The sequence below is a fragment of the Cavia porcellus genome, unplaced genomic scaffold (assembly GCF_034190915.1).
Source record: "Cavia porcellus strain 051 isolate PalLab524CR breed Dunkin Hartley unplaced genomic scaffold, mCavPor4.1 scaffold_9, whole genome shotgun sequence".
NCBI classification, from domain to species: domain Eukaryota; kingdom Metazoa; phylum Chordata; class Mammalia; order Rodentia; family Caviidae; genus Cavia; species Cavia porcellus.
In genome coordinates this window covers 45,281,211-45,306,278 of record NW_026947492.1, presented here as the reverse complement: position 1 = coordinate 45,306,278, position 25,068 = coordinate 45,281,211, and the positions used below count along the sequence as shown (strand labels likewise).

At 33.5% G+C, this 25,068-nt stretch overlaps 1 protein-coding gene across 3 annotated transcripts in view; it reads right to left on the bottom strand.

Annotated features, from left to right (window-relative positions):
• Positions 1-25,068, bottom strand: part of Nox4 (NADPH oxidase 4) — a 152,219-nt gene that overhangs the window by 18,098 nt on the left and 109,053 nt on the right. For all 3 annotated transcript variants that reach the window (XM_063256287.1, XM_063256286.1, XM_063256288.1), the window contains 3 exons: positions 11,149-11,230; positions 3,353-3,472; positions 2,120-2,228 (listed from right to left, as the gene is read on the bottom strand). In XM_063256287.1, the coding sequence (XP_063112357.1) occupies positions 2,120-2,228; positions 3,353-3,472; positions 11,149-11,230 (311 nt within the window). The remainder of the gene's footprint in view (positions 1-2,119; positions 2,229-3,352; positions 3,473-11,148; positions 11,231-25,068) is intronic.

Here is a 25,068-nt window from a genome sequence, read left to right as displayed (position 1 = left end):
CAGAATCACAGCAGACTTCTAGACACAAAGCCTCCAGTCAGAAGAGCTTTGAGTGAATTATTTCAAATCCTGAAAGAAAACAACCACTAGCCGAGATTCATGTACCTGCAAAACTATCTTTCAAAAATCAATGAAGAAATAAGCTACTTCTACGACAAAGAACAACTGAAGAAAATCATGACTACCAACTAAGCTCTACAAAGTATTCTGAATTTTAGAGAGTTAATGAAGATTGCAATTCCAAGAACACCAATAAAAAGAAGACACCAGGCAAGCAAGCAATTAAATAGAGGAAAGACAAAACCAATGGCAGGACAATGCTGACAAGGATAAGCCAACACATATCAGTTACAACCGTCAATGTAAATAGTCTCAATTCATCAATCAAAAGAAAGAGACTGGCAGAGCAAGAAACACGATCCCACAATACGCTGCACACAGTAAGTGTTTCACTCAAAAAGAAACTCACAGCCTGAAAATCAAAAACAATACTGCATGCAAGAGGAACCCAGAAAAAAAAGCTAAAACTGAAAAAAGCCTAAACAGCCAGCTAGTAATGCTAGGAAAACCACAACAGAACAAAAATAATAATATGTGTTATATATTTCTTCTTATTCCTGCTTTCTACTCATTCAACACTGACTTTTCTTAAAGTGTATGAGGCAAGTAATATACCTGGAAAAATAAACCTTTTGAACAACTTTCTGTTTCTTTTTTCCCTGTACTCTGGAAACTACACTCTACATATAGTCACTGTGCGTTAAATTTCCATAGGTACCACATAGATATGGAATCATATAATACTTTCCTTTGGGTCAGCTTACTTCATTTGGCCTAATGCCTTCAAGGTTCATTCATGTTATAGGATGAGTCAGAATGTCCCTCCTCTTTAAGGCTAAATAATATTTTATAATAAGCATATACCACATTGTGTTTGTCCAATCCCCAAGTGATAGACAATTAGACTATTTCCATCTCCAGGTTACTGTAAACAATCGTTCAACAGACACCAGTGTACAAATATCTATTAAGTACCCTGTTCTTGATTCTTCTAGGTATATACCCCAAAACTATCTTTCTTTTTAAAATAAAATTCAAAAGCCTCCTGTAATCTACCTTTCCCTGGAAAAGTAATCCCACACCACCTCTTTAAATGACCTCTCCTACTATTCTTGTTCTTACTCATTGTGTTTCATATGCACAAACCTTCTTCCACGACCTTCAATATACCAAACTCACTACTTCACCAGGGCTTTGTCCTGGGAAGTGGGATCGCTCTGCCTCAAATTTGTCCCCAAGGCTACTTGACTACTCTGCTTGTTCTCTCAAGTTTCTGTTTAGACAGGATTTTGCTTGGTGGGATTCCTGAACACATACATAAGTAAACTTGCCTTTTACTGTTACCTTGTCCCTACTTGCCTTTGCTTTTTTGTCTACTCAAAATGTTAGATGCAATCTGACATTTTGTATATTTATTGGTATGTTGCCTATCTCTCTTATAACACAAAAGAAATCAGAAACTTGGTTTTATTTTGCACCATGATACATTTTCAGTTTGTAGAAACAGCTCATAATTCATAGAGAGGGATGCACTTAAAAAATACTTGTCATTATAATAGCAAGACTGATTTTATGTATTTCTGCACAAGTGAACATATGCAATAATCCACTTCAGCACTTTTTCGTTATGTAAATATCCAACGTGAAGGAATTGTCAAATGAACTTGATACATCTGTATCATGAAATTTTCTATTGCAGTAAAATGAGTAAGGTAGCTCGATGTTTGCTAATACAAAAAATTTCAAGATATAACAATACAGTTATGAAAACAAATTTGAAGAAAAAAACAAATTTAGTGATAGGGTATTCATAAGACAACTTGTTATACAGACTAGGTAAATACACTAAGAAAGATTTTCTTTATCTGAATTGCTTGAGGTATTTGTGGCAAAGATACTTATGTATATTACTCATCAATTTGAATATAATGAAATGAAATGTTACAGCTAAGTTAAGAAAATCTCTTGTCTTCTTAAAGAGAATTTTATTCTATAGGAAAATGTATTGCTTTTGTAATATAAAATAATTACTGTTAAATAAAAGTTGAAAAACTATTACCTTGTTATACAACATACAAAGTAGGTCTGCAAACCAATGGAAGGACTGAATGTCTCTACACACCCAAATAAAATACAGTCTTCTAAGCTTGTATGGTTTCCAGTCATCTCTTAAAAATTAAAATAACATGGTAGTGATTAGAATTGCAAAAAGTTACAGAATCCCTATATTTCTGATTTTCTTTTTTTACTAAAGTAACTAATAAAAGAACTAATCACATTCTGGCATCTGATATAGTATTTACTATTATTCTCAGATAAATTCAATATGTAATTCAGTATTTCAAAAACATGGAAAACATCATAAATCATTTTTACTTGTGAATGTTACATGAATATCACTTGTTTTCATCTGCAGACTATAAACTGAACTTTTGAATCAGAATAATATTGGCCGCTGCCAATAAGTTTTATATTTCCAATAAACTGTACCATTGAGCAGGGATCCAAAGGTCATCTGGTCTTGTCCTTACTTTCAGGCAAAATCATCCCAGAAACTTGGTTGTTTACCTCCTTTTTAACAATCATTAAAGAGATTTCACAACCACATAACATGTAATGCATTCCAGACACTCTCAATTCCAAGTCTGGTTTCCTATTTATAACTATGAGTAGACTTGAGGTTAAGAAATGTTTTTCCTTTTTCATAACATTACACAGCTAAAATACTTGCAGTGTGCTGTCAGAAACAAATGATTTCTGGCTTGGAATAGTATTATTTCTGTAAGAACCTTCAGAAAGTCTTGAAATCATTTTAGTATTTCAAAGTGAAATAATGTCATTCATTTCTTCAATTTATTTTTTTATATTCTATAGATATATATGTTTACAAATTGTGTCTATTCTATACAAAAAAGAATGGATTTAACAGCAACTTTTGGCGGTCACTATGTCTCTATTCTTAAGGTAATCTGTCAACTTTTATTACCCTAGAACTAAAGTACTGTAAGAATGTTTCCTAGTTAAGTAATGTCACCTCTGAAATTTTTTTCCTTCAGTTTGTTGTAAATTTGCCAAGCAATAAAACAAGCAGTTACGTGCTCCTCTGCCACCCTCTCATAAAAGCTTTGCCTGAACACGTGTCTACAATACCAGTCCTTTATTGTATGGCCTGTTCATCAGTCTTCTTTTCTTCATGGTGCCAGTACTTTCTTAAATAATTATCTTCATGAACGCCTCACTGCTTTATTTTTTACTCGCCAAATTTGGATGTAAGCTTTTTAACATGACATACAGCAGAGTGTTGAGTATGGACGCGAATGGCGTTACTCCAATGCCTCCGGCTACACAGAGGCTGATTTCGTAGTTGAGCGATTCTTCAAATGGACTTCCAAATGGACCATCAATGTACAGTCTGTAGAGAAGGCAGATAAACGTTGGAAAAGTTAAAATAAGTTCATTTTCTGTAATATATATAAAATACGATGGATCCAATTTCTAACACTGTGGTGCTTTGCATCTAATTTTTTCTCATAGTGATAAGCCTAAAGGAATAAGAAATGTTATTTATGAACTGTTGATATCAAAACAAGAATGAGTGTTTGTCAGCATACATTCTCTGAAAGAAATTTTAATTAAATTGTTGCAAAACAGAATCATGCTGGATAGGTAAGAACTGATTAAAGCTCTGATTGTACCGTATTAGTGTAACTGACTGAGTTAAAATATCTATTGATTTACTGTGTTTAATTCAACATCATTCCCTTCAGTGTCAAAGTTTGTTCAGCAATAGTTACTTAAATACTGATTAGCAGAAAAGGAAAATAATTGTAAGAAAGAAAATAATCTAATATACTCTTCTTCTTACCCTGTTAGCTTTATAAGCACAAAAATAAATGATGAACAATAAAAAGTGAAGCTGTACTTACTCTACATCTAATCAAACATACGTGTGACATTCCTTCTATTTCTGTTTTTTTAATAAATGCTAACAAAGTTTTATGCCCCGAGCTACATCTCCACCCCTTTTTAAATTTTATTTTGAAACAGGGTTTCATTAAATTTCTCAGTCTGAATCTTGCCTCACCCTTCCAGGTAGCTGGGATTACAGACTTATACAAACATATTTGACTTGAAACACTTCTTAATGCAACAGAAACTGCTAAATGCATACTTAATAGTCATCCTTCCTTTCTTAGTAGCAGAACACATTTTATTCAGGAAAACAAATTGCACAGTCAAAATATTACGCATCTTAGATTTCATTCATGTCTTTGGGCTGTTTCTATGTTTTGGCTAATGCTGTATAAATGGAAGTGCAACTGGAGAACCTGGACAGGTTGGGTAGGTTCTTTGGAAGAGGAAATAAAGGATAAAAGTTGTATTTCTGCAGCTACATCCTGCAGTTTCCATCCACTTCTATTGCTTGTTTCCATAGCTTGTAAGGCCCCCAGCAGTCAGAATGGTGCAGCAGAAGCAAAGAAGTCTTTCAGCAAGTCTTGGCTGTTGCAGGAGATAAACTTCTAGTAGTTGATTGTTCAGCCACACGGTGTGGCCTTGCAAAATGATCAAGCTTTTCATTCCCTGACTGAAAAATATTACAACCTGTTGCTCCTTGAAGTAGATGTGGATGACTGCCGGGTTGCTGCTGCAGACTGTAAAGTTAAATGCATGCCAACCTTATACTTTTTTAAAAAGGGTGAAAAGGTACGAGTTTTCTGGCACTAAAAAAGAAAAGCTTAAAGTCATCATTAATGAATTTGTCTAACTGTGTTTTCTGAAGAATATAAACAGCTATCAGCTGTTTAAAGCTTAATTTTTGTTTATTTACAGAAAGTATTAAACATAGAAACTACATACCCAACTGCCATCTGATTACAAATAACAATAAAATATTAATTCTACTCTTTTTAAAACTGTCTTGTGTCTGAATAGCCTTCAAAAAAAGTTGTATTTCCTTATTCTTCTATTTTTTTTCCTCTCTAGTGCTTCAGAGATTGACTTTAAGGTCTGTCTTTAAGGACCCTAGAATAATCATATAGATTATTAGTTCCAAACATAAAAATGATGCTTCATGTGTATAAAACACTGTCATTTTACACTTTTACCCATTATAAAAATAACTTTTCTAAAAATAACTTTTCTAAAAATTTCTAAAAAATTTGAAATTAAAAAAACTGTACTTGTACAGGAAGCCTTACAATGTGTGTGTCCTTTATGGTTAGGAACCCCACTATAGGGGATAGTTAAGATTATGCAATCTGTGGGCTCAGTATTCAACAACAGGTAAATGTTTGTTAAACGGATTAAGAAATGGACATTCCTTTGGAATCTGGCATTCAGTCTGGGTTATTCTCAGTCACTGCCAAAATCTAATTTTCCCTAATTTGCTCCAGAGACCACACTTCATCTCACCAGCTTTTGAAGTTACATTGATTCATATGTCTGGTTTCCACCCCTCCGCTGTAGTGGAAACAATACTTGCCACTTCTGGAATGGGCTAGGCAAATGTTATTTTCCTTCCATGGGGACCAAAAGCTGTGAGTTGAACCAGAAAAAAGAACACTGAATCCCTGAGGTATCATTTGAAGGACACTGTCCTAAGGATCCACTGGACTCACCGACCACACAGTATGCACAAGAAATAAATCTGTTTACTGTTTCATCACATTTTAGGGGCAGTTCCAAAGTTAGTGAGCTACTGAAGCAGAATTTGAACCATCATGATTGACATGTGTACATTGTATTTTTATGTCTTACAGGAAAACTTGCAAGAGTGTTAAAAGTACTGTATGTACTAGAAAAAATACTTCTTTTACCTCAAGGAACAAAAAGAAAGCTGATATGCTTAACGTAATGCTGCAACACAGCAGAAATTCAGCAAGTACTCATAGGTCATACAAGCATACTTCTTATTACATTTAATTCATATTCACTTAAACATATACTTTGGGTCAGTTATTTGTGTGATGCTACTTTTGATTCAAAATAAAAATCACATCATATACACCATACAGGATTTTTATTGTGCGTTTGAACTACAGGCCAATCTCTTTCGTGAACATAGATACAAAAACTGTCCATAAGATGCTGGCAAACAGAACACAGAAAATCACCAAAAAGATCATACTCCATGTCCAAGTCAGTGTCATTCCAAAGATTCAGGGATGTTCAACATATACAAAGGAATAAATGCAATACACCACATAAACATGCATGTTTACCTGAAGAACACATTAAATAGGTTAGAAGAAAAATTAATTACATCAATACATTGATCTTTTAAAAGAGGAAACCTTAAAAACATCACTGATAAAACTGGTACATCATTGACCAACAAAAACGAGAAGAGAAATGAAAAGCATCTCTTTCCTATTTCTCTACTCTCCAACAAAGACAGCCGCCTCACTCCCAAAGTTTTTCTTTGGTTTGAAATAATCTGGACTTGAATATCAAAAGTGGAGTCCCAGACAAGTTACTTGTCTTCTCTGAACCTAGTTTCCTTCATCTATAACAGGAGCAACAAGATATACTGATGAAGAAAAATTCCTGCTAAGTATTGTAGTCACGTAAATATTATGACACGACTGAACGTCTCCAGTACCCTCAAGTCAGTGAGAGATTCAACAGGACATGGAAAATGTATATGGGAATTTGATTTGAAGAATCTTACAGGATCAACTAGCTTTTTTCTTGAAATGATTTTTTAAAAAACTTTTTAAACTAATATATTAAAACATAAAACAGTGCATACTATCAATGTACCACCTAATGCAGTAGTATGCAATATTTCAATACATGTGTATGTACATTGGTAATGTTTAAATCAGGTTAAATATGCCTGCATCTGCCTTCTCATTTTTGTTTTGTGACCAAAACACTCAGAATTTCTTATTCTAATTTTTTAAAATACACAGTACATTTTTGCTGTGAAGAGTTATACCTATCTAACTGTAAATGAATACCCATTAGTCAACTTTCTTTCTACTCAGTCACTGAAAACTGACATTCTACTTTTTTCTTTTTTTGTAAAAACAAGACAAAATTTTTCTTTATTTTGAGGAAGAATAAAGACAAATTACTACCACTAGTTGATTACTCAGCAACAACAAGTTTTTTTGAGGGAAGGAGAAAGAAATGAAAACGACCTCAATTATACTTAAATTGATGGATGTGTAAAATACATTTCCTTACATTTATAAGCAATGAACTTATTTTAACACACAGACTTTAAAAGAATGTTTTGTTATTATTGTCATCTGTGACAAGACTACAGAAATTGAAAGCAACTATTCATTTTTCTAACAGCATACTTCAGATGAGACCAACTTCATATATTTTTAAATTTCTATTGATAAGTAGTAGACTCTTTCTTACAGACTGCAAGAAAATTCCAAGCCAAGATACTGTTATTCCTGGCCCACCCAAATGTGTAAGCATATTTTAAAATTTTAATAAGTTTTCTCTTCAAAACACAATCTAATAATATTTTCTAAATTTGATTGTTTTATTAAATGAAAGCAAGTTGATTGAGCAGTTATATAAGGTCTTTCTTCTAGAGATATTCATCAGCTGGATGCTAATTCAACTATATTAAAGTTTTAGCTGGGTGTGATGGCCCATGCATGCAATCCTAAACTGAGGCTGGAGGATGGTCTTGAGTTCAAAGCCAGGCTGGGTCATACAGTCAGTTCATAGCTAACCTGAACTAAATAGCAAAAATGTGTCTCAGCAAAAACAAAACAAAACAAAATTGTAGAGATGATACTTTCTTAAAATCCTATCTCCCAGGCTGGGGGTTTAGCTCAGCAGCACAAGCACATGCCAGGCAAGCATGAAGTCATGAGTTTGATAACTGGTACCAAAAAACAAAACAAAACAAAACAAAAAAACCTGTCTCCCAACACCTCCAACCCAAACACAATAATATTAAATTAAAACAGACAAAAGGAGAAAGCTAATCATAAATTTAAGAAAATATTTTAAATTTTAAAAAATAGGTATCAACTATACCAGTATTTGTGAAAGAAATTTTTATAGAATAGTACAAGCGGGGAGAAAGTATGTCATGGTCAAATAAATTTGGGAGATCTATTAAACACACATTTTTAATTTTTTTTAATTTAAAAGACCAATAATGCAATACTCCAAATTTGAAAGTGATGTTACAGTAATGCAACTACACAAGAGAAAAAAGAAGAACCATGTTTTCTAGCCTTTCTTACAAACGATAGTGATCATGAGTTCAGTTTAGTGAGACTAAGTGGCAGTTTTTGTTGGGTTTCCAAGAACCTCCTATAAAGGGAGGCCAATTCAGCTGCACGCATGTTTCCCGTCCTTTGGCCCCACCTCACAAAGGCAGGCAAAAAAATGCAAAGATCTTCCAGACTAATCTTGCAAACACATTCTGTTGCTCCCACCGTCTATATCAGGAAAAACAATGTTTCCCTCGACCTAGACAGGAGTGACAGATGAAAACAGCCCATCGAAAGACTCTCCTGCCCTAAAACAACACTTTGAGAAAGGTTAGAACAGAGTCATAAGGGTGACGATGAGGATTCACTTCACCTTGTAAAGGCCCAGTGCTTTTTAGATATAAGAGGTACAAGACTGTAATCTCAGCACTCCAGGAGGCTGAGGAGGAAAGGATTACAAGTTTAATGCCCACGCTGGGCATTTCAGCTAGATTTCATCTCAAAATAAAATGAAAAGAAGGAAGAAAGAGAGGGCCACAACAAGAAATGAAAGAATGAGAGGGTAAGGCTATAGTTCAGTGTAAAGGCCCTGAGTTCAATCCCCAATTCCACAAAAATTTGGGGGAGTATCATATTTCATATTTATTTAAATATAGAAAAACTATACAAAATTGGTGGTTTCCTCAAAGGAGCATTAAAGGAAAGGTATTGCCGTAATTTCTGTTCAAAATATAAGAAACAAAGAAAATAAAGAGAGAGAAAAAGATGCTCAGAGAGATTTCCACTCATCCTCAATCATGAGCAGAGTAAACCAGAATTCAACTCAAGTGAAAAAGCTTGAAATTGCCTGAATTTTCTCCACCTGCCTCATCCGCCCTCCAGCTGGTCCAACAGTATCACTGCATTCTACTTACCATGTCTTCCAACATCCTAAGCAGTATAGTACTTGAAATGAAATAACAGTAACATTTTCTGGCATGTAGAGTATTCAATACACACTATCAATTTTTTTGTCATTATGAATGAAGACAACTTAGCTCAGAACCAATTACTAGATTGATATAGATATAGATATAGATATAGATATAGATATAGATATAGATATAGATATAGACATAACAAAAATTACTGAGGAAGGAGTGAGGGTATCTTTGTTAGGGGAGAAGAAAGAAAATATCCTGGAGATTAGAGAAAATATGGAGAGACTGAGGCTATGCAGTTTAAGAATAAAAGCAACCAATTGGAAATGAGCTAGGGTTGAGACACTGTTCTTATTATCCAAACAATGAAGGTTGTTCTTGGGCAGCAAAGGAAGTCAAAAAACAATTCTAAATTTTGTCATGAAAAATATTCTTCTCTCTAAATAGTTCTGATATGAGGCAGCACAGAGAACTGGATATTGATGTTTACAAAGTAAAAATATTTTATGACACCATTTTCACAATATTTTTGCACATCTTTTCATTAAATTTTCCAGTGCTACTGGATCATGTTTTCTGGTTTAACTCCCAAATTGTTGCATATTACATATGAACAAAATTATGCAAAAGTATCCTCAACTATCTTATACATCTAAATTGTATTTATAAGGCTAAGAATATAACTGTCTTCTACTCTAAGTATATTATAAACCTAAATTCTTCAGAGTTTATGGCAAAGGCATCAGTATGGATGAGCTATAAAACTAGTTACCATATCTCTATTTTCAATGTGCAGTCACACAAGAAATAACAGCAAGAATTAACAAAAGAATTAGAAGACATTTTAGTCTTTTATATCCAACTAAAAAGTTTCTGTATAGGAAGTAAAATCAAGCAGTAGACTGGGAAACAAATTTTACTAGCTACTCCTCAAAGGACTAATATCTAGAATATACAAAGAACTAAAAAAGAAAAAATTATGCCACCTAAAATTAAAGATCCAGTGAAAAAATGGACAAGAGAAATGAATAAACACTTTACAGAGAAAGAAATAAAATGGTCAACAGATACACACAAAAAAATTCAACACCTCTGGCCATTACAGATGTGCAAGTTAAAACAACCCTAAAATTCTATCTTACTCTAGAAAAAAATGCCAGCCATTAGGAAATCTAACAATAAAAACTCTGATGTAGCTGTGGTGAAAAGGGAACACAACTTCATTATTGATGGGAACATAAACTAGTATAACCATTATGGAAATCAGTATGGAGATTTTTCAAAGAATTGAAATTTGAAATTCCATATGACCCAGCTATCCTCCTGCTAGGTATCTTCCCCAAAGAGCTTCATCATCACGCTACAGTGACATTTGCAAATCAATGTTTATGGCAGCACAATTTGTAATAGCTAAGTCCTAGAAGCAGCCTGTATACGTAGATTTAGTAGATTTGTATTTTGCAACCAGAATTTAAAACATTACCCAATGTATATTAAGATGCTAGGTATCTTTTTGAGAGAATATTTCCAACTTTTATTATTATTGGTCAGGCAACTGGATAAAGAAATTTGGTATCTTTGTATAATGCAATATACTTGACTATAAAGAATGACAAATTTGAGACATTTGTAGAAAAATGGATGCACCTGGAAAACATAATATTGAGTGAAACAAATCAAACACACCAGCTTAAATACCATATGGCATCTCTCATTTGAATAAGACAAAGTACAAATAAAGAAAATGACAAAGAATGAATAGAAAGGGACAAGAGGATGGGTCCCTCGGAATAGAAAAGTGGTCCAAAGGATGAGGAGGAGTGGAAAGGGAAATCAGAAGACTGAAGGAATGCCATGTATGGGAAGCTAGCAATGCCAGTTAATATAAACAGACTCATCATAACAACAACTAAGACAAATTTCTCCAGGGCCAAGTCACCTCCCTTCTAAATTCGCACAGAAGCCTTGTAGCTTACTTGGGATAATTTCTAGACTGAATGAAGGGAAGAATCTCAGAGTCTTGACCAGATGGAGGCAGCAGCAAATCTCGGAATCGTTCTGTAGAAACAAAAATAAATACCAAGTTGTGAAAAGACAAAAGTCACAAAAATGTTTTCTAAATAGAATTAGTTCCTATTGTCCTATTATTTTAAGCCATTTGACTATATGACATTTAAAACAAATTCACCTACCTTCGTACATACTACTAAATATGTGTGTCTCCTAGAATCTATTTTTATAATTAAAATATTTAAGTCCCTGCAAATATGAAGAGAGCAAGTATTTATTATTATAAACTAACAAAATCTTGGGTTAGATAAAAGATATATGACCAGTAAACACACCAGAAGATGCAGGATCTCATTACTAATGTTAGCAATGCAAATTAAAACCATATACACCATCAGAAAGCTTTCATATTACACAGCATTCACCTCTCAGAAATGAACCTCATGAGATCAAGAGTTAGGGATGATATGAGTAAAATGTGTTCTCATGCCTTTTCTGGCAGAAGTGAAATTGGTACAACAGTGTTGAAAAAACAATTTGGCATTATCTTTTCCATTAATCTTTGTAAACATTATGGATATACATACATACAAATTTCACATGCTTATCAGGCAGCAAATAGGAGAACATTCACAGCACTGTTCACTACACGGTAAATGGGAAAAAATCAAGTGCCTGCTGACTCGAGATAGGGTAAATGATGCTATGTTCATATAATGGAATATTAATTCAAATGAAATTAAGTGATGGCAGTTACAAATAGAAGCACAGTGTATCATCAGCATATCGTTCAGTGGAGAAAAATCTCAAAATATTTTATTGAGTTAAAAAAACAGGAAAGCAATGTGTTATGTAAATATACTATAATGAAACAATCCAATTAAAACAGATAATGCATACAATTCAGGAATGGGGTTACCTTTTAAGAAGTAAAATGATGAAATAGAAGAGTCAAAAGAGTAGACACTGATGACTGTTAATGTTTCATATCTATTAGTTATAGTTTCATAAATGACTGAGTGAATGAGGAGTCTACAGGAGTCAAATAATGATAATAGACCATAAGCCGAGAGTTGTATTAGTAAAATTCAGTTCATACAGAGACTGTAAAGAAGTGGCAAGAAAACAGAAAAGATAAAAGATGTGGAAGAAGTAAAGCGAAAACAAAGAAGGACAATGAAAGGAGGAAGAATCCTCAGTGTCACATTAGAAATATTTATATTGCACAGCTACCTACACTGCATAGAAAAGTCTTTCCACCCTAATATTATCCAGGACTAGATATTCATTACCTTTATAGTCACCCTTATGGGAAGACTTTCTTTCCCCCTGACATTCAGCATAAGTGACCCTAAGTGCACTCCTAATGCACCACAGAATTCACCACATTATGTTTCTATTGTCATACGTATTTTTCTATCCACTGCCCACTTTTCTAGTAGATTTTTATTTTGCAACCAGAATTTAAAACATTACCCAATGTATATTAAGATGCTAGGTAATATCTTTTTGAGAGAATATTTCCAACTTTTATTATTACTGGTCAGAAAACTGTCTGTGAAGTTAAGTACTCATGACCCTTAGAAGAAACCAACTGGTAATATATCAACAGGAAAGAGAACTTGTATTCTATCCTTGAGAGAAACACACAACCAAGCCAAAGTAGATTATACAGCCAAAACTCATAAGTGGAAATAAATGAATCCATCATATATTGAAGGTGAGCAATTTCCATAGAACTTTAAAAATTCCCTAAGTTTTCAATAGCTAGATACAAAGTCATTTGTGACCATAATGGTCACAAAGAATTACTAAAATGAGGAGTGCATATTTTATCTTGATAGTAACTAAAACACATAAAATCAAATATATTCAACTGGCTTCTATTCTGATTTTCATTTTCATCGCTGTAGCAGTTCTTATAATATAATTGGAGAAGAACTAGTAAGATCCAAAACCAAAAGAAGTTGTACTCTAAAGCTTAAATGCTCAAAACAGCACTCGTTTTCTGCATTTGGAGTTCATATTTTTAGAAATAAAGTTGTGTTATTCACTAATATATAATGTTTATAAAATTGATATTTGTTTCAATTGATGATATATCACCCTTGCTTTTCAGTCTTTTTCTCAATTGGTATCTACTCAATGAGTGATTTTCAACATTTAGCCTTTTCTATTTTTTACTTATTTTTATTAGTATGATTGGTAGTACAATAAAATAAGGAAGAGGATTAAGAGATGGATGAAGGGAGGAGGAAAGAGAAAAGAGATGAAAAATTAGTACATTATGTACATATCCTTTATCATTTTTACAAAAAGTATTTAGCTCCTTTTTGAACTTCAAAACATGCTTTCAAATGCAATGGCAAAATAAGAGCTTTACAAATCAAATAAAGAACTATTCAGTCAAACAGCTTTATTGAATATGATAGTCTTGGAAATAAAAAAGTAGGATTTGTTGAACAATTCCCAAGCTTATTTATAAGCAAACAAAAGTCAGAACTCTTAATGCACATATTCATTCTATCAATTTATTCACAAACAATAGGCTGGTCTCTTTTTACACAATCTCCAAACACATCTGATTGTAGAGGTAGTGGGAAAATATTTATGTACATAATACTCCATAGACTGCACACAAAAACACACAGACATGCGTCCATAGCAAAAACAACATAAGAGAGATCACTTGTAAGGCTACCCAAAGTATAAGAAATACATACATAGTGTTCATGTTTTAAATGATTGTTTAACATGAATATAGTAACAGCAGATACTAATGAATGAAAATAAACAAGTCCTTGCATAGTTATCATGACTCTAATTCAGAATTTCACATATACACGAATAGAAAATATACAATTTGAAGCTTGAAATTATATCCTTTTCCAAAATTATCTTTCTGTCATAAATTCCTAGATGTAAACAATTAGTTTTAGTCCGTGATGATATACCAGATTTTTAATTTTTTTATATATGAGATCAAAGATAATGATAAAAATAGCCCTAGGAAAATCCAAATAAATACATAAAGTTTACATTTCATATATTAGTTTTCCTTTAATCTCTCAAGTTTCTATTTGTCAGTTATTTAATTAGCATTCTTATCTGAGTCTAGGGAAAATACCAAAATAGTCAGATTGCTTTCTTAAGTAACAAAAATGTTACTTTTCTTCATCTAAATGTCAATCCAAATCACCTGCTTTGTCAGCAGGTCAAAATTATTTCTTAAAACAGCAGCACAACTTTCCAGTTATAGAATTCAATCCTTTCACAGGAATTCTTAGAACACTTCCATTAAATCCAGTGAAAAAATCCAGAGGATTTTCTGCAAAGTGATATTTAATGAGCTGACTAGGTGATAATATCTGAACTTGACTTCTTACCAGTTTGGGGATATATCTTAATTAATAATGACAGATTTTTCAGACTTACTTACTTTCTTTCTTTTTCTTTCTTTCTTTCTTTCTTTCTTTCTTTCTTTCTTTCTTTCTTTCTTTCTTTCTTTCTGTCAACTTAAAGGATCCTGAACTACCACACCTGGATGACATACTACACACTACATTCATTTGGGTTCTTTGGACCCAAATTGTGAGACAAATATTTGAATATTCAAATAAAAAGACAAGAAAAATAAAATACTCTTTTCAATTGTACTGAAAGTTTTTGGTATATTTGCTGTGGCCCACTTTCTTCATTTCCCTCTTAAGAAAAACAGTCAATCTCTAAATATCTTCAGTATGTAAAACACACCGAATTCAATAATAGTTTACCTAACAACAAAAGTGTGGAAATGTATTGCTTTGGTGTCAAAAAACAAAACCTATTATTACAAAAAGAAAAAGAAAACAATTCAAGGGGGAAATGACGCTAATTAATGTCATTCTTTTATAACCTAAAAGCCCTTCCCATCTACAGGCAAACTCACAGTGTTCTGGTTTTCTCAGTTAAAAAAACAAGAATAGCTGTGGTTAGAGAGGACCTTGTTGGACAGGTTTCTCCAACTCCTTGCTTTCAGGCCTGTGATCCTCCTTCCCTGTCTTCTTCTCCATTGCAATTAATATGAATATTTCAGGTACTTGGATAATTAGACTAATGTGGGCAAAAAAAGAAAATCAAATAAAATACTTCTAAATGGTGACATTAATGCCTTACAAACATATGAAAGTATTCATTTTTTATTAATAGATAAATATTTTCTTTCTCTTAATGCTCTTATTATATTCAATTTGCCATTTAAATTTTTTTTTCAGAAAGCACCAAAACAAAATACTTGGGAGCCATTAAATTCACCTATAGGATTTGACTTTAGTTTTAAAAAAATAGCTAGAATAATGTAACATATAGCATTAGAAGTTATACTGCTAGTCATGCTATACAACTAGTACATCATAATATTTTTATTATTTTACATTTACTGTGCAAAAGAAGCTGAGTATACTACAGGAACAATTGTAAGTATAGATGATAAAGCAACAAGTGCTTCTTACTCAGCCTGCAGTACTAAAAAAGAAACATATAATTAAAAGGATGCCTAGGTCTGCTATAGCAGCTATCAGCTTCTAGAAAACACAACCTGAAAAAGATGGGATGAAGGACTTCCACTTTGTACAGGGAGCTTCTGGAACATTCTTGGCTATACTGGGTGAGGCATATGTGCATATATAATTAAGTAAAGGCCTGCAATAAACCATTTCCCTTCTTCCAGCTTTATTCAAATATTCCATAAATAAAATGTCTATCGCATGTGCAGGTGCTCATTGTTAAAGTCTTTTCAGACACAAGTACCTTGGGACAAGTAACACCATCTAACATGATTTGATAGTAGATAAAATAAGCTAGTTTGTGAGATGCATACAGCCGTCCGGTCTTTGAGTTATGCAGTCAGTAGAAAATTATAATGTAGGTTGATGTATAAAATATGTAAGAAACAGAGCCTAAACAGTTAAACCTATGGTAAAAGAGTAGTGTCAACATTCTTCCACATTCATTATAAGACAATAAAAATCATTTCAATAGCAGTACGCTAAAAAATAAAAACCTACGCTTAATAGGTACGCTAAAAAAATAAAAACAGTACGCTTAATAAACAAAAACCTACATATTAAATTTATTTTTACTCTGTCAAAGATGTAGATAATGAATAAAATGTTAGAATTCACATGACGAGATTCATTGACATGATTTCCTACTGAACATACGAAAACACTCAAATTCTTGATGAAGGATTAACATCTACTTCAAAAGTGATCCGTTACTTTATGAAAACTATTTCCAAACAGGACAGTTTATCATAGAGATACTTAGAGGAGAAATGGGCAGCAAATGTTTCAAGCATAAAAAGTAACTAGAATATACTAGCAACTAAGTGGCCTGGTCCCTGTGCAGCGTCCAGTTAATGAGTGTTCAAAATAAGAGACAATTCTAATTGTATAGTACTGCTACAAAAGTTCCATTAGTATGTTGGAGAGTACATGGAAATGAGAAAAGAACGCATGCTACATGTCTACAAATAGCCTTCTTGCTCCCAACTTCTCCTGTGGACGCTAAATCTCATTATTTTGAAAGAGAAAGTAACAACCACTGCCCTCTCTCCACCAAAGGCTGTTATTCCAGTTCATATTCTCAAGTTATAATGGATAGTGCTACTTTCATTTTCCTTTATTTTCTTTTATACTGTCTCCCTACCATCAGGTGTTTGTTCTTAGAAAAATTTTCTTCAAATGAAAATTCCTGTTTCCCTGCTTAGTCATTTTTCTACCCATCCTTTCAAGTATATAACATAAAAAGCCAATCATAGCACACAAAGATACCCTACTTCAGAAGGTGACTTAGGCAGAAGAAACTGAAATTACTGTGTTAGAATTGGAAAGGTAGGAGCCAAAGTTTGCACTTTAACAACTCCTTTTTTTTTTTTTTTGAGACAAGTTCTCACTATACAGTTCAGGCTGGCCTTCAGCTCACTTCATAGCTCAGGCTGGTCTCCAACTTGCAATGATCTTCCTGTCTTATACTCCTAAGTACAGAGATTGCAGGGGTACACCATCACTACTGGCTTAACAATTCTGTTTTTTAAATAAAAGTTTGCAGTACATAATGATTACATTCACTGCAGTGAGATGGTGCGTGTATATAACACAACTGAATTCTTTTTACTTCTTCTTCCTCTCCTCTCCTTCCATTCACCTTCCATCTCTTAGTTGTCTTCTCATTTGCAAAAGTTAGCTCCCTATGTCCTATTAGACATCTTTTATTTTGCTCTTTTAAATTACAGTATTTATTTTACTGAAAGTTCTGCTCTCAAGATACATCCATTTTCCTACAAGTGATTCAAATGTATCCTTCTTCATGACATATTTTTCTTTATCCATTCATCTGGTAATGGACATATACAACAAAACCAAGACGTAGCTATTACAAGTTGTGCTGCTATAAACATGTGCATACATGTACCCTTATAATATGCTTTTAATTCTTTTGGAAAATACCTAGAAGGGGAATAACAAGGTCAAATACGATATTAGTTTTTGCTTTGTTTTTGAGGAAATTCCATATGGACTTTCATAACTAGTTTACATTCCAACCAACTATGTAGAAGGGTCCCTTTATCTCCCACAAACTTGTTAGCATTTATTATGATTTCCTGATGATGGTCATTCCTTCTGGAGTAAGACAGAATCTCAGTGTTGCTTTAATTTGCATTCCTCTAATTTCCATAGATGCTGAATATTTTTCATGTACTTATTGGCAATTTGTACTTCTGAGAAGTGTCTTCATTTCAACTGTCCAATTTTATTGAGTCTTTTATTTGGGGTGGAGCTTATTATTTAAGTTCTTTATATATTCTAGATATTAGTCCTTTGTCCAAGAAATAGTCACCAAAATTTTTTCCTATTCTATAACTTGTCTCCTCACTCTGTTGGTTGTTGCCTTTGCTTGGGCAGAAGCTTTTTAATTTGGTACACCATTTGTTGCTTCTTGATTTTATTTCTTGTGAAATTGGGGTTCTGTTCACAAAGTCTTTTCTTTTGCCTAGGTCTTCAAGAGTTTCACCTATTTTATCTTTCAGCAGATTGTTTATGATTAATATTAAGATATTTTATACACTTTGATATTATTTTAGTACATGTGTGACCTATTTATCTAGATTCATACTCCTGCCTGTGTATAGCTAGTTTTCTCAGTACAGTTTGTTAAAGAAGTTATCTTCCATCTAGTATACATTTTTGAATCCTTTGACAAAGCATTTTAACAATTTTTATACAAATATAAAAGAGTAGGATCTTACTGTATAAATTAAAGAAGAAATAATGCCACACATGAATTTTCAGGAACAGCAATAAAATGGAAAACAGTGTAAGAAGGGCTGTTATTCATCTAAGAGTACAACATGTCAACAGTAAATCAAGAGAAAAATATAAAGCAAAAGAAAAAGGAGATTTCACAGATAAGAGATTCTGACAGTGGTTGAGTATATTTACTCTAGTAATGCATTCTGAAATTGGGGAAATAACTCTCGAGTAGATTTAGAAGTCACCTAGGATTACGGTGACATCAAATTAAAAGAAAACACAATGAATGCCCTAATAAGGCTCTGCAGTTACTAACCAACAATAGTAATGTTTAGTTTCCTAAGTAAATAACAACACATTATCATTAAATTTACTTTATCCAGAGATTGGATAATTTTCTTCCTTCAATACACAGTTTACCTGTTAGGCAATAGGTTGCTTTGAGAAAAGTTAAGAAAGATTTTCAAACGTTTTGATATGTAAAGAGGACTTTTTCAAAAATAAGTTTTACTAAAAATGTTCAAAATCTATAAGCTTGTTCAAATTTGGGAACTAGACAATGTACTGCAACTCTAATGAGATGATTCAACTCTACTGAGATGATTCAGGCTGTCTCTGTTGATGAATTCTAGTTTATTTCCTTTACTAATCAAGTAAGATTTTACTAGATTGTTCATTTATCTGAATCTTAAGGACATCAGTACTCAATATCAAAGATAATAACAGGTGAACTATGCTTCCAGTTATTCTGCCCAATATGGTGACCATGCTCACCACTTCTCTGTCACTGAGGACTACCTCCTGGACTCTTGTGAGTACAAGGCGGCCATTTCCATAACAGCTTCACTGGCTATCTTTCTCAGAGTACAAGAATATTCCAAGGATTCTGGAATGAATAACATCAGTGTATTTCTCAAAACTTTTGTGAAAAGAGCCTTTAAAGGAATTTACTTAGGGGTTGATTAGTAGTTACACATTTAAATTTTTTCTCTGGTATTCTAGTTTCTGTAAATTGCTGGTAATTTCTTCTGCAATATCTAGGGAATCTAAAGACTACACCATTATATATCAGTAAGAATGAGTATTACAAGGATTTAAAATTGAAGGGGAAAAACATTAACTTTTCATATTTCATTTATTGCTCTAAATTTTATTTATTGTATCTTGTTTGAAACTGACAATTTTAGGGCAATTTAAACATTATGATTTTTTTTAAGAGTAGATAGAGGACAGAAGGTGTCCAGAGTGCATAAACATGTCTTTAAGGGTAACTTTCATCCACAAGGCCCACATTATACCTTTTGGATTACTGTCCACTCCTGTACCTAAGGAGATCACACCAAAACACACACACACACACACACACACACACACACACACACACACACACAGTCAGGCACACACACATAATGCTTAAATGAAAGAGTCAAAATTAATTTTCTAACAACATATAGGAAATACCCTTCAGGTATAAAAACCTAAAATGTACACTTTCAAAAATTATTTTTCAAAAATATTTATAAGACTCTTTACTAACAGTCAACCAGAAAATTAGGTACTCGAAAGCTTAAAGGTTTGAAGAACAGACTTATATATTGTCAAAACATACATTACTATTAATAAATAAGTGCTAAGTGTATACTCTCAGAATACAAAAGATCAGAACTGCCAACTTTTTTGGACATGCCTGTAGTACGAAATCAAAAAATCAGGAGAGTTTTATTTAAAAATACAATAAAAAGGTAACACATCAAAAAATGATGCCCTTCTGATCCATAGGGCTTGTAAGGTAAATATTTTTCTAATATTTTTGCTTTATGAACTACATTAATAGAGATCAATGATCTCTGAAGAAGGAGAACTTAGAATTGGAAGTATGAGCAATAGCTTTGGCAGTAAGAAATTTACCAACTAAGTCATATTTTATTCATTTGGTTACTCAACAAACTTTTACTGAGTAGCTATTATTTATTATGCATTATAAATAAAATTCAATTTTATCAAGATTGCTCTGCTTATCAAAAACAAATGCTAAAATACAAATAAATTTCAATGCTATTACAGTTATTTGGAGAAGGATTTGAAATGCAATTATAAAATTACTTAAAGAGGAAAACAGCACTACTCCTTGGGATTTAAAAATTTATGATTTGTCAAAAATTAATGTTTTATTTTCTTTAAGAAATGAAATAATGCACAGTAATGTTAGAAAACCAAATACTTCAAACAAGAATTAGAGCATATCCATACTAATAAAAAATCTGAAAAGCATAGATTTTTCTTTTCTGACAAATTTAAGTAAAATGAATATCCTCTGTTGCCATAGTAACTAAGTATTGAATAACAATAGTTGCTATTTAAAATATTGCTTTTAAAGCAACGTCAAAAGCACTCAAGTTAATGCTACTTTAAATACACAAGAAATCTAGTTGGAGAGCAAGAATATTTTCTCATTAAACATGCAATCCAATTGTCTGTGACAGAATACAAATGGAGTCTACAATTTTTAGAAAAAATAATAAGCTGCATACTTCGATTTTTATAAAATTTTCCTTCCACCAATATTAAGGCAAATGTAAAAATAATACAAAATATAAAATTTTAGTCTGATGTAAGGAGAAAAACAAGCCCCTCTGTGTGACTTTTGAAAAATAACAACATAATGTATGATGCGTGTACAATTAGAGCCATAAATAAGCCAGGGCACTAATAGGAGATAGGTAGGTAACAAAAATCCCGTGTGTGGCACAGATCCTCAACAATATTCCTTTGAAATTTTCTCAGCTTTACTACAATAGGTATGTGAACATTCCCACTCTATGTGGAATTAAATTATCCATAGCCTAGATTATTTCTCTGTAATGATTTGTAATCTTACAGCAAAAATGAAGCACTTGATTCAGTACGTTATAGGTAAGGAAACTAAAAAGCAGACAACTTTAACAGTCCCCAGGTTATGTGTCTCGCAAAGGGTGAAGAAATGAATCAAAATGAAAACACAAAAAGCAAAACTCATAGTCCAGTGTTCATTCCACTGCATCATACTACCTCATCCCCTAGAAAGAAAGGACTCTACTCCTTTTCTCTCCCTTCTCCTTTTACTTTTTTCTTGCCCAAGAATTGCTTAAGAGAAAATTCCAGCAGGGTCCCATGCAATCTGCATGCCTCCACACTTGGTACTTTTTTAAACAGCAGAAAGTCAAAAGGTAGACAATGCAGTATTACACAAAAGAAAACTGTTTAATGGATCTTTATATTTTCAAGGGAAGTAGAGTTATAAAAGTCTGCTCTTCTGATATTCATTATATTTTGTTTCCACTGCTTAAAAATAGTATTTAAAAACTCAAAAGCAGTTTTTGAAGGAACTGCAGACATCTGGGCCTGTAAATACACTACTGAATCAATGTTTACAACTGGCTTTCTCATAAAATACAAATCCTCTTTTAATGCCACAGAAGCAAAGTTGTAACACAAATTGACAAGGAAAACACAGAGATTCAAGGAAAGTTAGGAAAATAACTGCAGCATTTCTGTATGAACACATAATTGCTACTAAGCTTTCCATTACACAATCCATCTCTTAAGGAAAATGCTATATTTTCATTTGCCACAGCAAATGCATTCTTTAAACAATGTTGGTATTCAACAAAAGAAACACCTCAAAGTGATCAGAGCTCAGCTTGATACTAATTCAGTTCCTGCTTTCTGCACAAACTGAATACCTCTTAAATACATATTGAAGGAACAGGCAATTTTATTCAACACTCAAAGAAAATGCAGACTTTCTTTCATGCTTATATGAAGTTCTAAACCCAAAACTCTAGGCAAACAAAAGCAATGCCCCACAATCTATGCTCCTTTGAAATCTGTCAAACCCAACCAGGTCGTGAGTTTTCTCTGTTCTTAAACAGAACATATTAAGGTGAACAACCAGCCCTATGGCATATGCGAACAAGAAGAACAACAATCAAGCAGATGAATCCACTTCCTTTGTTAGTTGTTTTGAGATAGGATAGAAGAAATAAAAATAGGTAGAAAGCAGACAAGAAAATGGCAGTTTTAAAATTCTACTTTTAAGAAGACTACAATTTAGCAGTTATTCAAGTCTACACTCTGTATCTTTACCGCCTGGGCTGCTATATTCTTCTTAGGCTTTTTGTTTCTTCCTTTCTTTCTTTTTTTCCACATCCATCACTCTCAAAATTCCTCACAGACAGCTTACTTGACAAGGTAATGTTTAGAAACCTAATCTTAAAATGGAGAAGCAGATTCAATGGCTCAAAAAATGTTTTAGGCAAAACATCATAGATCACTCATTTTTAAAAACTGTAAGAGTGGTCCTGTGCCTTTCTCATAAAATAGGCCATCCTTTTATCTGTAAGATGAGCCATTATTTTTCTACCTGTGGATGAAGTTTTTTTTTCCAGTAATCTACACCCAAGTTTTTATAGATTCACAAATTCACGATCCCTACCTCTTCAAACATACAAATACTCCCAGTCTCAGACCATGTTGTCTTTCTCTTCAGGGCTTGAGCTCAAACTTTTATGAATATGTATCTTAATTTCTGTGCCTCTCATTGATCATGCTGAATATCTCTGATGGAAGTCAGGGCAGCTGCACCTGTTCCTGCCCTGTGGGTTTCTCGTCTCTATTCTGGAGAGCCTCCTACAACCTTTCTGTGGACAGTTACATTGGGCACGACTGGGTTTCCTGATTCCTCTGATTCCTGGTGCACAGGATCTGTTTGTTGTCAGGACCTTTGGTGTTCCACTTAACCAAATCCTGCCCAAGGTTTAAAAGCCAACTCAAGTTCTCATTCCTTGAAAAAGTCTTCAGACTGTGCTAAATTTCATTCGATTCTTATGAGCTCACACTTTGGTTTAATATTCTAAGTTTAAACGAAGTAAGAGCTGTTACACATCTCTGAAGCCTTATTTCCAAACAGCTCTAAGTATGAACTCCATCTTAAGCTATATTAATACAGCAATGTTTCCTAATCACCATCATTAATGTAACATTTCCTTTTGATTATTTCTGGTTTCTGCCTACATTATCCATCTGTTCTTGTATGTTACCTACTTTTTCATTGTAACAGTTCTTATCTTGCTAGATTTTACACTGTTACATTTTTTAAATTCCTGGTATGGTAACTCTTAAAATTTCTGCCACATTTAACTCATTTTGAATCTTGGTTTTGATGCTTCAAACTTTTTAAAACATAAGCTCTAGTACTATAGACTATTAAGACAGAAATTAATATGCAGTCAGAGCAGGAATGTGCCCTTGAGGAAATCAATGCAGAACATGAGACAGACAAAGATTGTGGCTGGAGATGAATCTGAAGAAAGCCAGGTCTCAAGATGGAGACACAATAGCCAGGCCCAAAGACCTCCTTAGAGTTAAACAGCAGCTTGAAATTTTACTGTAATCAGCATCACCCGGCCCAATGAAGCTAGACAGAAATCAGACACACAGTTGGGTGACCAGAACATCTGGACTCATCACTTTTTAAGAATGCCTTTGTTTTTTCCATATACATTTCCTACATTATCCATTTCCCTATTGGATCACTACTAGGTAAGCGACTATACTTGTAAAGCTACAGGCTGATCGTAATTTGACCCACGTTGTGCACACACTGTGATTTTACTGCACAAAACACTCTTGACAAAGAGCTTCAGCAGCCACCCTCTCAAGACCTCTCCTAGAAATCCAGGAGCTATTCTTCTTCTTATTTCCAATGTCCTCCCTTGGTTCCCAGCTTCATTCCTCAATATTTTGAGAACATGAACTTGATACATCTGACACCCTGTCTCTCCAAAACTTAGACCTAACCATAAAATAATTAGCCTTGAGAATTAGAGATCAAAAATTCCAGCCTCAATCTGCCTATCACACATCCTGTCATCACTGCTCTCTTGCTTCATGGCCACTCCATAAGGTAAGTAAAGCAAGGATAGGCTGGTCAGAGCTGACACTTTCGATTTCTATTTTTCAAGGCCGATTATTTTTAGTTAGGTCTTATTTTCCAGGAAACACAGCCTTAACTGGTTAGAAGTTATTTTGCCCACAACACTATACTCTTGTGGAAAGGCAGACATGATTCATTGAATAAAAGCAGCTCTAATCAACAGGGATTTAATAATGCAGTAGTGAAGTGTGTAACGAGCAGAGAGTTCTTAAGCCCAATGATTTGGGTCTGTCTTTTGCCGAACTTCACCAGCGCTGCTTAATACCTCGTCCTTCAGCTGGAAAGGCTGGCTAGAGGAGCCTTGTGAATTTCCCCTTCTGTCAGGTAAATTATATTCCAATATAAACCCCAACAGATTATCCTCTGGTAAAAGTTTCTCCTGAGGTCAGGCCTTGTTAAGAAAAGCAGGATGCTCTAGATTATTTTAAAATAAGTTCCTATTTTCCTCCCCTTGCCTGTTTCTCTGATATTCACTGTGAAGGCCATGTAGATCTCCTGAAGATAAAACTCACAGAAGCATAAAGGTTTTTATCTTTCAACCTTGTCTCCACAGAGCCTCTGGCAATTAACAACTACAGTTCAGACTTTCCTACCCCTTCTCTAACTGAGAAGGTTTCTGC